We start from the raw sequence: 12194 nt of genomic DNA, 5'->3' as shown, positions 1-12194 counted from the left end.
TGAGAGCCGACACAGTCACGTGGGATTTTGTTTTCAACCAGGTGCATCCTGGGCGAGGAGGAGGGGCTTGGGGCGGGCGGGGGTCTCGACAGAGTCCGGAGGCCGCTTCCCCGCCCCTCGCCCAGCCTCCCGGCAGGGCAGGGAGATCTGAGGGTGTTCTGCGCCTGCCGGAAGGCTCTTGCTTTTACGGCTGCGTCTTGTCCCCAGGCAGAGAAAATACTATTGGAGAGGTTAGTCTGCCAAATGAAATGCTGTCATCTCCGAGATCATTCCAAAGCTACTACTAGTTAACGCCACACTAGTTAACTAAAGTTGTGTAAAAAATTGTGTTACAATACCCCAAGGATGGAGGGGGGCAGGGAAGGTTGGGAACAGAGTAAGAGCATTTCTTTCATTCTCTTTATCAACCCACTGCCGTGTAGTCCGTTTAGACTCGAGGCAACCTGCTTGTTTTCTGAGGCTATAACTCTTACAGGAAGAGACTGCCCATTTAAACCCGAGCACCTGATGCATTCAAACACCTGACCTTCCTACGAGCACGCACTTGTGTCTATTGCACTAGCCCGCTAAAGTAGGCTATGTTGTTTTTGGGTGTGGAGTTGACTACGACTCATTGCGACCCTGTGAACAACAGACGGGAACCTTGCTCTGTCCTATACCATTTGTTATCTATCATTCATGAGCCCACTGTGATAGTATGTTAATCCACCTCCTTGAGACTCTCCTTTCTTCAACCCTATACCTTTCGCAACACTATGTCTTTTCCCAATGATTGGTCATTCCTGACTGTTAGATGAAAAAAGTTGGTCCCAATAAACAAACAGGCCTTTATTGAATTGCCTCAGAGGGACACCAAGTGACCACAAACGGAAAAGTAAAAATGGCGCGCGGGTGGTTAAGGTCGCCCTCTCCTTATAAGGATTTTAGGGAGGACTAAGGAAGATGATATTTTTCTTGCAATTTAGGGCGGTTAATGAACTTGGGTTTGGGTTTCTGTGATAAGGCCCAGAGTCTTATTAGGATCCATTTCCTGGTCTCGTCTTTGATCTGGCTGCCTTAGATTTTACCAGGTTTCTCAAGGAGTGATCAGGCCCGGAGGGGGGGGCGGGGTGGGGGGCAACCGCTATATTCTTCCTCCACTAACCACTAACTAGGCGCCCAACATGTGAGATGAAGTTTCACCATTCTTGAATCTGAGGAGCACCTTGGTTACACGTCCGCCAAGGCAGATTCTTCATGAACACCTCAATTCAAAGGCATCGATTCTTCTCTGGTCTTCCTTATTCATTCTCCAACTTTCAGATCCACCGAAAGTAATTGAAAATACCGCGGTGCATTTTGGTCTTTAAATTGACGTCCTAGTTCTTTAGCCCTCTGGAGAGGTCTTCGACAGTAGTTTTTTTGTAATTCAACAACTTTATTTCTGTTGCAATGAGTGTTGATTGTGGAGCTGGGAAAGTGTGTAGGCAGCCTGGAGGTGGCCATCTGACCTCTACTAACTACAAAGGATAACTCTCATCAACAGCATCCGTAATACAAACTCAATTCCTATAAGGTCAGAAAAGGTCTCTTACCCTCCTGCACCTATTTCTAATTCCAATACCAAACTTATTGCTCTACTGCATCAGAAATCCATGATATTGGCTACTCATATATCATAGAATCATACTCATGGCTATAAGGGTATATCAAGGTTAAAATTCAGATTGGCCAATCCCAAAGGTGAGCTGTTCAAATCCACCAGATACTCTGCTAGAGAAGGAGGGTCAGTCTCTTCCTGTGCCAATAGGATCATGTTTGATGGTACGTACACACACACACACACACACACACACACACAAAATTTTAAAAAATAAGTTCAGATTGCCAACAATTCCCCATTCCAGACAGCTTTCTCAAGTGTGCTCACAGGGCCTTTGACTTTTGACCTCATAGCTTAGGTCAGTGCTGCAGTCCTCCAGCAAGCTTAGATGAAGACCCCCTGGCTGTGTCTCCATAGGCCACCAGTCTCAGGTCAGTTCTGATTCTCTATGGAGACTGCTGCTGCTCTCATTAGATCCCTGTCTAGTGCAGGAATCTCTGGCTCTGGAGGACGTGGACTGCACTTCTTGCTTCCTTCCTCTTTTTAAAATTTTTTATTAATTTTAATGAAAGTTTATGGAGACTTAGGGTTTCCATTCATTCATTGTTGCACTTTTCTCACTGCCCATCCCCTCCCCGCAATTGACCATTTCCTTGAAAAGAAAAACTCTTTCATTGTTATGCAATCCCTTCTCCCAAGTCCACTCCACTGTGCAGCTCCTGTCATGACAATAATGCCCAATAATATATCCCTTTTAAACAGTTCTCTCTTTCAGCTGTTTCAATACAGTAGACATCATTCCTCTCCTCCTCTGTCTTCCCTCAACCCTAATGTTAGTCCCATTTTACAATAGTGGCCTTATGCAACTGGGTCCAAAATCCATTGCAATAGCTACACAGACTTCACAGAAACATGCTCACAATTACGGAGTTTATTAGCGATGATAACAAGTTACAATCAGGTTAGCAACAGGATACAATACATAGGACAGGAATCAGAGGCCAGAGTGACTTGTAGGCATGTACCAACATCCCTTAACGAGTCTCATCACCACCTCATAGACTTGCTTGCCCCTCTGAGTGCAAACCCATCTTAGATTGTGTGCCCGAAGGAGGTAGGAGAATTACAGCCATCCCATTGGAGCTGTGCAAATACTATACCTCCTTTAACTCCTGAAAAACACTCCTTTCCATCAGAAGGAACCAAGAAAAGCTCTGAGCATTTGTTGCTTGGAGAGGTGCATTCGCAATCCTTCCAGGCTCTGTATGTTCTCTCCTTGCAGGGTTTTTTGTTTTTTGGTTTTTTTTTTATTCCACAGAGAATTGCACTGCTATTCCAAGGTAGTAACTTTCTAACAGTTTTAATTCACTGGCTGCTCCTCAGGGGAAAGATGGCTAGTCTCTTCCACTGGTATTTACAGCCTCTCAAAACTCACTGGAGGATCAGCAATCAGTTGGTCCCAACTCAAAGGCCAGGATTTTTTTTTTAAAGTAAGAGTCATAGTCTCAGGGGTTCCACCAGTCTTTATTGGACCAATAACTCTGATTTTTTAAAAATATTTTTTGGGCTTGTTCCACATTTCCTCACATTGTGTCCAGGATCTTCTACTCTGATCCTTACTGGAGTGATTAGTTGTGGTAGTTGGGCACCATCTAGTTTTTCTGGTCTCAGGATCCTGCAAGTTTATGTTCAGTGGTCCATAAGTTCTTTGGACAAAACGTCTCAGTACATCTTTACTTCTCTTTCCTCTTCTTTAGGTAGGTCAGCAGTTGCGCCTTATACATACAAGCCTTTTTGCTACTTACCAAAGTATGATGAAGAACAGGTTTTCTGTGAATATTATACCAGTTGGTCTTGATGTCTCCAAAACTGTAATCACAAAGTCAGCTATTCAATCCCTCCGAGTCTTTGGTTATGATCAAGAAGCTTGCATAACATTGTTTCTTGCTGATTCTATTTGGTTTTAGGTTTAAACATTTTTCTCCATTCTCTTGTTGTTACATACCATAGAGTTGGGATCAACCCTTAGCTGACCCTCCAGCAGGTTTTCAGAGGCAACAAATTGCATAGGAGGGGTTTGCCCATATTTCTCCCATGGAGCAGCTGGTGCATTTATACTGTGTACCTTTGCAATGGCAACGTAATTATCTTAGTCTTATCAGCTATATAACTGGAAAAGTAGGCAAAAGCAAAATACCTTATAGTGTTTTCAAAATGAAATATATACTAAGTCTAAATGATCACTTAAGATTTAACATTTAGAAGTAAAATACTAATTTTCTGTACTCGCTACAAATGAAAAGATATTTCATTTTCTTTTGTATTCTGACAAATTATTTACTGTACTTATTAACTAATGGCTAGAATAATTTACTCAATATTAAGCAAGGCAAAAAGACTCATTAATTTCTACTCTGACTGATGAATTTGTTACATATCTAGTTTATGTAGCTATTTAAAATGGCTATATTATTTTCCAAGACCACATTAATATACTACATATTTAATAAGTACATATTGAATTTTAATGGTACTACAATATGCTAACAAGGTTCTAAATTTCTCAAATTCAGAAACAAATGTAATTGTTCAGTTTTTAAAAATATGCATGAGTCATTTTGAATAAGAAGCATATTCTTTTCATTTCAATAAGCATAGCTACTCACATAGACTTTATTAATTCAAAATGTACATAGATAATGCACAATTAATGGTCAGAGAGTCCAGCAATTCCTTTGCTGGGCCGAGGTACATATTCAGATCAGCATACTGTGATACATTGAATGATACACTTAGGCTTTTTTAAAGCCTTTTAGAATAGGATAGATGTTTTCAAATGCTTCGTAGATCTCAGAACGTTCCTTGGCACCTGTAGAAGAATTCAGGGTTATATAATTATTATACAAATAATGCCAAGCAAAATTTTCTGAGTGCTAAATTTTCATTATGTCCTCAAGTTACTTTTTAAATTTTTATTATTTTGTGTGTGTGTACCTTCAAATCGGATCTGACTGGTACAGGAGGAGAGTGCCCTTCGTTCTCCTGCAGAGCATCTGGTGGATTCAAACCATGTATCTCTGGGATTGTAGTGCAGCTTCTTGCCACTAGGCCACCAGAGCTCCCTTCCAGTTACTTTTAACATGACATCTAAAGCAATATTCCTGAAAAGTAAAGGTGACATTTCTCCCAAGGTAAAAAAGCAAAAGAATTTGATGGCAAAGTCAGGTTCTCACAAAGCACTGATTGCAGAGTAGAATTTCTGAACATAGGCATGTTGTTGTTGTGGTGGACCAACCCATAGCTGATTTTCCAGTGGGTTTACCGAGGAATTAATTGCACAGGAGGAGACTGTCCATCCTATGGTGCAGCTGGTGGCCTTGAACCATGTGTTATGATATCACACATTGTTCATTTTGAATTATGCAATGTTCTAATTAAATATGCATAAGAATAGGATTCCAGAGCAACTTTGTCAGCATCTAGAGATATTTAGACTGAAGCCAAACTTGTTGCAGTGAATTCTGACTCATGGCAACCAGATGTATTACAGAGTAGAACTGCACCATAGGGCTCTCTTGACTATAATCTTTGACAGAAGTAGTCTGCTAGTGTTGTTGACCGAAGAAAAAGACAGAGATGGGGACACTTAGGAATGGGGGTCAAGCCAGAAAATGTGAAGGTAGGGGACTAACAGCTGGGAAAACTGCACTCCCTATGCTACACCTTTCTGGGTTCTAATTGAGAATCACTAGGAAATAAATAAAAGAAGATCACAAGGGAGAAAACAAAACAAAGGATCATCAAAGTAAACCACAAAGAGAAATCTTTTGTAAATAAGGCTGAATCTCTCTATTGTTTACCTTGTACTTATCTCAGGAGGGAGGAATTTAGTAAATACAAACTAAGAATTCCATATAATATTCCATAAAATTCCATAATTTCCCTAAGAATTATGGAAACACCAAAGGCCTGCTTTGACATTTAACCTCTGTGAAGCCCATGGTCTGCCTTGGTGCTACAGGGGGAATTCTAGCTTGTATCTACGCCTTCCGCATCTCCTGATGCAGCATTTGGTTAAATATTACTATGAAATCTGATATTTGGCTTCCCACATGCTAGGGATTTCTTCTGCAGCACAGTTGGATGGGTACTTAACTATCAACAAAGGGGACTTATTTTCATCCACCAATCTCAAGTTAACATTTTTAATCTCTAATATATTGAATATTGACTAAAAGGCTGACACAAACTGGAACTATTACAGACTTTTAAATGTCAGTGTATGGAAAGGTATTAATTATGAGAAGAGAAATGATACCCTTATTATTGTTAGACTCTTGGGTAAGTTTCAAAAAAATAATTATGATTACTCTAGAAGTTAGAGATTAAAAACCATGAATTAAACACTATCCCTCACCTTTGAAAATGTAGTCCTCTTTTTTTGGTGCCAAAACCCGGGAAAATGTAGTCCTTGATTCTCTCTCATGCCATGAGTCAGCACTATCCTCCACTTTCAAAATTATGGAGGTGTATTCTCAAATCGATGGCACTTAATATCACTATGTGCTCTGGGTTTGCTGTAGAACGTCAAGGACTACAGTCTTCTATAGGGATTGAAAGTAAATATTAAGAAAATAAAGATTCTAACCAGTGGTTCAAGTGGCAGCATCATGATAGATGGAGAAGAGATTAAGGTTCTTTACAATTTCAGCTTACTTGGTTCCACAATCAACACTCTTGGCACTAGCAGTCAGGATATCAAAAGACAAACTGCATTGAGAAAATTTGTTATCAGGGACCTCTCCAGAGTACTGAAATACAATGGTCAGTCGAGAGACTAAAGTGCACCTGATTCAAGACATGGTCTTCAAAATTACTTGCTATGTACAAGAGAGCTAGACAATGACTAAAGGTGATAGAAGAATTGACAACTTTGAGTGGTGATACTAAAAAAAGAGTCTTGAACATACTGTGGACTGCCAAGAGAACAAACAGATCTGTCATGGAGAGGGTCAAACCAAGCTGCTCCTTGAAAGGAAGGATTTTGAAGCTCCATCTCATATATTTTGGGCATGTTGCCAGCAAGGACCTTTTTTTGAAGGAGGACATGGTTGGAAAGGTAGAGGGACAGCCCAAGAGAAGAAGACCCCCAATGAGTGGGATTATCACATTAACTGGGGTATTGGGGGGTAGGTGTGTTTGAGACAATGAAATTTACTCAAGATAGGGAGAGATCAGAGCTATTGTATATTGTATAGGGTCACTAAGAGTCACAGGCAACTTGACAGCACATATTAACATCAGCATCAAGTAATTGGGAAAATATTTGGTATAACGTTACTGTAGGTGGCATGGAAGGCAAAGGGAGAGAGAAAGCTTGGCTTTTGAGAAAAGACCAAAAAAAGCTGCAGCCTCTTCCATGAGGGCTAGACCTTTGGTGAAGGAGAAAGCTTTCGTAAAAGAGAAGAAAGAATCTCCACAGATCTTCCATCTTCAAAAGGTAGAGTGAAAGAGTAGAATCTTTGTTCAGTATGTGACTGTTTGCTGTTCGCTGCCATTGATGCCAACTGATAAGGATCTCATGTGACACAGAATTGCACCACATGGTTTTCTTACCTGTAATCTTTACAGAAACAGATCAATAGTTCTTTTTCTTGTGGAGCCAATGGGTAGGTGTGTAAAACTGTTAACAGGTTAGCAGTCAACACCTTAACCATTATACTACCAGAGTTCTCTTTTCATTGACTCTCTACCAAGTAAATGCTTCTAGAATTGCATGCATTTATTGAAGTGTCTCAACTGGTAATCCATAAATTCTTAGACCACCAATGCCTTCAGTGTAGTTTGGACTTATTCCTTCCATGCCATTGGTTCTTGATTATATGCTACTTCCTCAAATCTTTGAATGTTAACATTCTTTTTGGTAAGTGACTGTATTCCTTCTATCTTCCCTTTATGCTTTGTGCATTATTCAATATCTTGCTCATAGAATTCATTAGTATTGCAAGTAAAACCTTGAATGTTTTTCTGTTCTTTCCACTTTATAAATATTTATCTCCCCTTTTAGTTTTCTAACTTCAAGTATTTTGTCTCTCAAACCACTCTTTGGAATCTTGTTTCAGGACTTCTTGTTATATGCCTTCAATCTACTAAAACTCAGAGATAATCTGAGACAACAGATTGGAAACTTGCCCTATCCTGCACCATCTTTTTGATCTCCAACATGCTCAAACCCACTGTTGCAATCACTGTGTCACTTTGTTGAGGGTCTTCCATTCTCTGATGCTCCACCAGAATGTCTTTTGTAAGAATTGGCCTCTCCTGACAATATGGTCAAAGTATGTGACATGAAGTTTCACCATTCTTGTCTCTAAAGAACATCCTAGTTGTACTTCTCCAAGACTTGTTCTTTTGTCAATCCGTGAATGTTCAGCATTCTTACCCAATACCAAAATGTAAAGGCATTGATTCTTTTTCTGTCACACTTATTACTTGTTCAACTTTCAGGTGCATCGGAAGCAAATGAAAAGATCATGGCTTGGCTCAGGCTCACCTTAGTCTGATATTGTTGCTCTTTAGCACATTTGGAGACATTCTTGATGGCGTATTTTTCCAATGAAACATGTCTTTTGATTTACTGATTGTTGTTGGCATGTCTGATTGTGGATCCAAGTAAAATGAAATCGTTGACAACCTCAATCTTTTGTCCATCTATCATGATGTTGCTTATTCATCCAGAGGTGAAGATTTTTATTTTCTTGATGTTAGGATACCATACAAAAGAAAAAAAAGATACCATACAAATTGAAGATTTTAGTTATTTATTTTCTGCAGTAATTACTTCAGGCTTTCTTTGCTTTATGCAAGCAATATTGTTTTATCTGCCTAGTGCAGGTTACTGATGAATTTTCTTCCAATCCTGTGCCACATTATTCTTCCTACAGACCAACTTCTCCAATGATTTGCTCAACATAAAAATTGAATAGATATGGAGAAAAGGTGCAATTTAAATGCACACCTTTTCTGATTTTAAACCAGGAAGTATTATTGCCTTGTTTTATTCAGACTGCTTCTTGATCTATATACAGGTTTCCATTGAGTGCAAGGTCTGGGATTCCTTTTCTTTTCAATATTATCCATAATTTGTTCTGATTCAGTCAAAAGCTTTTGCATAGTCAATAAAACACAAACATCTTTCTGCTATTCTCTGCTTTTAGCCAAGATCCACTAGCAATGATCTCTCTCCTTCCATGGACCCCTCTGAATTTCTGGCAGTCCCTGTCGGCTCCAGCCATTTTTAAATAATTTTCGACAAAACTTTACTTGCATGTGATATTAATGATATTCTTTAGTAATTTTAACATTCTGTTGGATTTTTTTTTCCAGGAATGTGAAAATATGGATCTATTCCAGGTATTTGGCCAATTAACTGTCTCCCAAATTTCTTGGCATTGGCTAGTGAACACCTCCAGGGTTGCATCTGTTTGTAGAAACATGACAATTGGTATTTCATCAATTCCTGGGACCTTATTCCCCCCCCCCCAATGTTTACAGTGCAGGTTGAACCTCTTCCTTAATTATTATTGCTTCTTGGTCACATACGACTTCCTGAAGTGGCTCAGTGTCAACCAATTATTTTTGGCACAGTTGACTCTATATATTATTTCGATTGTGTTTTGATGCTTCCTACATATTTTAATATTTTTTTCAATAAAATCCTGCAATGTTGTAACTTAGTTGGTTTGGTTGGTTTTGTGCCAGTCAAAATCGACTCATAGCTAACCCTTCGGCAGGTTTTCAGAGACAGTAAATCACACAAGAGGAGATTACCCATCCTTCTCCCATGCAGCAGCTGGTGGATTCAAACTGTGCCTTTGGAATTATAGCACAGCTTTTTACCAGCAGTCTACCAGAGCTCCTTTAATGTTGCAACTAGAGGTTTAAATTTTTTCTTCAGTTCTTTCAGCTTGAGAAATGCATAGCATACCCTACCCTTTTGGTTTTCTAACTCCAGCTCTTTGCATATTTTGTTTTCACTTTTGTCTTCTTGAGCAACCCTTTGAAATCTTCTGTTCAGCACTATTACTTCAGCATTTATTCCTTTTGTTTTGACTTTTTTTTTACATTTCTGTGCAAGTTTCAGATTTTCTTCTGAGAAATTATTGGTTTTCTTTCTTTTACTGTTTTTGCAATTATTTTTGCTTTCTTCATGGGTGATGTCATCTGACAACTGGTTTGGTCTTTGGTCATTAGTGTTCACTGCATCAAATCTGTCCTTAAGATAGTTTTTAAATTCATTTGAGGTAGATTCAAAGTAATATTTTGTTTTTATATAGACTCATTTTAATTTTCTTCAGCATCAGTTTGAACTTGTACCTGAGAACTGATGGTCTGTTCCACTATCAGCTTTTAGCCTTGTTTTGATGGCTGATTTTTTTTAAAGTCTTTGCAATGAATAACTCACATATTTTAAAACAGTCTATCAAGGGAACTCTGGTGGTGTAGTGGCAAGATGCTGTACTGCAATCCCAGAGGTACGTGGTTCAAATCTACCAGATACTCTGCTGGAGAAGGAGGGGGCAATCTCCTCCTGTACCAATCAGATCTGATTTGACAGTACACGTAAAATAATACAATTTTTTAAAAAGTAAAAAAAAAAAACCAAAAAAAAAACAGTCTATCATTTAATCTCCAACCTCTTCTCTCATGTCACCAAATCCATATTTTCCAACTACCATTTTTTTTCATTTTTAACTTTTGAATTCCATTCACCAGCTATTAATGAACATTGATTGCACATTTAATCATTTTCAGACCATAAAAGTTGGTTGAATTTTTAAATTTTTTCTTCTTTAGGCTTTAGTGGTTGGTGTATTTCAAGAATGGGTTTGGTTTTTTTTTAACATGTCTTCTCATATGTACATCCTATCACAGAATTACACTTCAGTACAGATCTTGAAGTTTTGTTTTATTATTATGAATGTGACACTACTCCTCTTCAATGTCCAATGACATTCCTGGCAAAGCAGCTCATATGATTATCCCATTAAAAGGCCATTACCAGTCCATATCACCACTGGGCCAATTGGCAGCATCAGGATGGATGGTGAAGAGATTGAGATTGTTCACAGCTTCAGTTTGCTTGGCTCCACAGTCGACACTCTCGGCACCAGCAGCCAGGAAATTAGAAGATGTATTGCCATGGGAAAGTCTGCTCTTTGGGACCTCTCCAAAGTACTGAAGAGCAACGGTGTCTCTCTGAAGACTAAGGTGTGTCTGATACAGGCCATGGTCTTCGCAATCACTTGCTATGCATCAGAGAGTTGAACAATGACTAAGGAGGATAGAAGGAGAATTGATGCCTTTGAGATGTGGTGCTGGAGAAGAGTACTGAGGGTACCATGGACTGCTAGGAAAACAAACAGATTCATCCTGGAAAGGGTCAAACCCGGCTGCTCCTTGGAGACAAGGATTCTAAGGCTCCGTCTAACATACTTTGGACATGTTGCAAGGAGGGATAGGTCCTTGGAGAAGGACATCATGCTTGGTAGGGTGGAGGGACAGCACAGAAGTGGAGGTAGATTGATTCAGTGACTGGGGTAATCGGGATGGGTGTGTCGGAGACAGTGTGATTGGCACAGGACAGAGCAGAGTTTAGGGATGTTGTACATAGGGTCGCTATGAGTTGCAAGTGACTCGATGGCACATAACAACAACATTTAATTTCTGATAACATCCAGTTTTCCTAGATTCATTCTTCATACTTTGCATGTTACAGTTATTCATGGAACTGTAGTCTTCTGGGTAACAGATACACTGACCTAGACTGGACACTTTGCTTTCTGTTTCCATAGTATGCATGGTGATTTTACATTTGTATGCTTGCTTGTTTTATAGTTAGCTGTTATGGGTCTAGCACTTGTCTGTCAGTTTGCCGTACTGGGGTGGCTTGTGTATTGGTGGATGTTATGCCATTGGTGTTAAAAATACCAGCAGGGTCATCTATGGTGGACAGATTTCAGGGGGAGTTTCCAGACTGAAACACACTATTAAGGATCTGACCATTAACTTCTCAAATAATAGATTTTCAAAAACTGTGATTCTGCTGTAAATAGGACTTGCTGTTGTAAGCTATAGAGTCAGGACTGATCCATAGCTGACGCTCCCTCCCCAATGGGTATTTAGAGGCAGTAAATCATATGGTTGGAGACTGCCCATCTTTCTCCCGTGGAGCTGCTGGTGAATTTGGACCACATGCCATTGAGATTGGGGTGTAGCCTCTTAACCACTAGGCCACCAGAGTTCTCTAGCTATAGGAAATGTTGTTGTTTACTATCAAGTTGGAACCAACTCATAGCTGACCTTCCCGTGTTTTCCTTTAAACTTTTTTATTATTATTATTAATTTTAATGAAAGTTTAAAGAGACTCTGGATTTCCATTTATTCATTGTTGCACTTTTCTCATTGCACATTTTTCTACAGTGGAGCAGCTGGTGGATTCACATCATGTCATGGGAGGAATCAGAATCAATCCATAGCTGACTCTCTAGCGGTTTTCGGAAGCTGTAAGTCACGTGGGAGGAGATTGATTGCCCATCTTTCTCCCGAGGAG

At 39.5% G+C, this 12194-nt stretch overlaps 1 protein-coding gene across 1 annotated transcript in view; it reads right to left on the bottom strand.

Moving 5' to 3' along the window:
- Nucleotides 1-4305: 4305 nt before the first annotated feature.
- TBPL2 (TATA box binding protein like 2) overlaps nucleotides 4306-12194 on the bottom strand; it is a 54372-nt gene continuing 46483 nt past the window's right edge. Inside the window, exon 7 of the mRNA XM_006894335.1 lies at nucleotides 4306-4451. Within this exon, the coding sequence (XP_006894397.1) occupies nucleotides 4375-4451 (77 nt within the window). The 3' untranslated portion in view covers nucleotides 4306-4374. The remainder of the gene's footprint in view (nucleotides 4452-12194) is intronic.

This window comes from Elephantulus edwardii, unplaced genomic scaffold (assembly GCF_000299155.1).
Source record: "Elephantulus edwardii isolate Elephantulus edwardi_28Jun2011 unplaced genomic scaffold, EleEdw1.0 scaffold00140, whole genome shotgun sequence".
NCBI lineage: Eukaryota > Metazoa > Chordata > Mammalia > Macroscelidea > Macroscelididae > Elephantulus > Elephantulus edwardii.
Note: the sequence above shows the minus strand (reverse complement) of the source record. Positions and strands in the feature narration are given on the sequence as shown.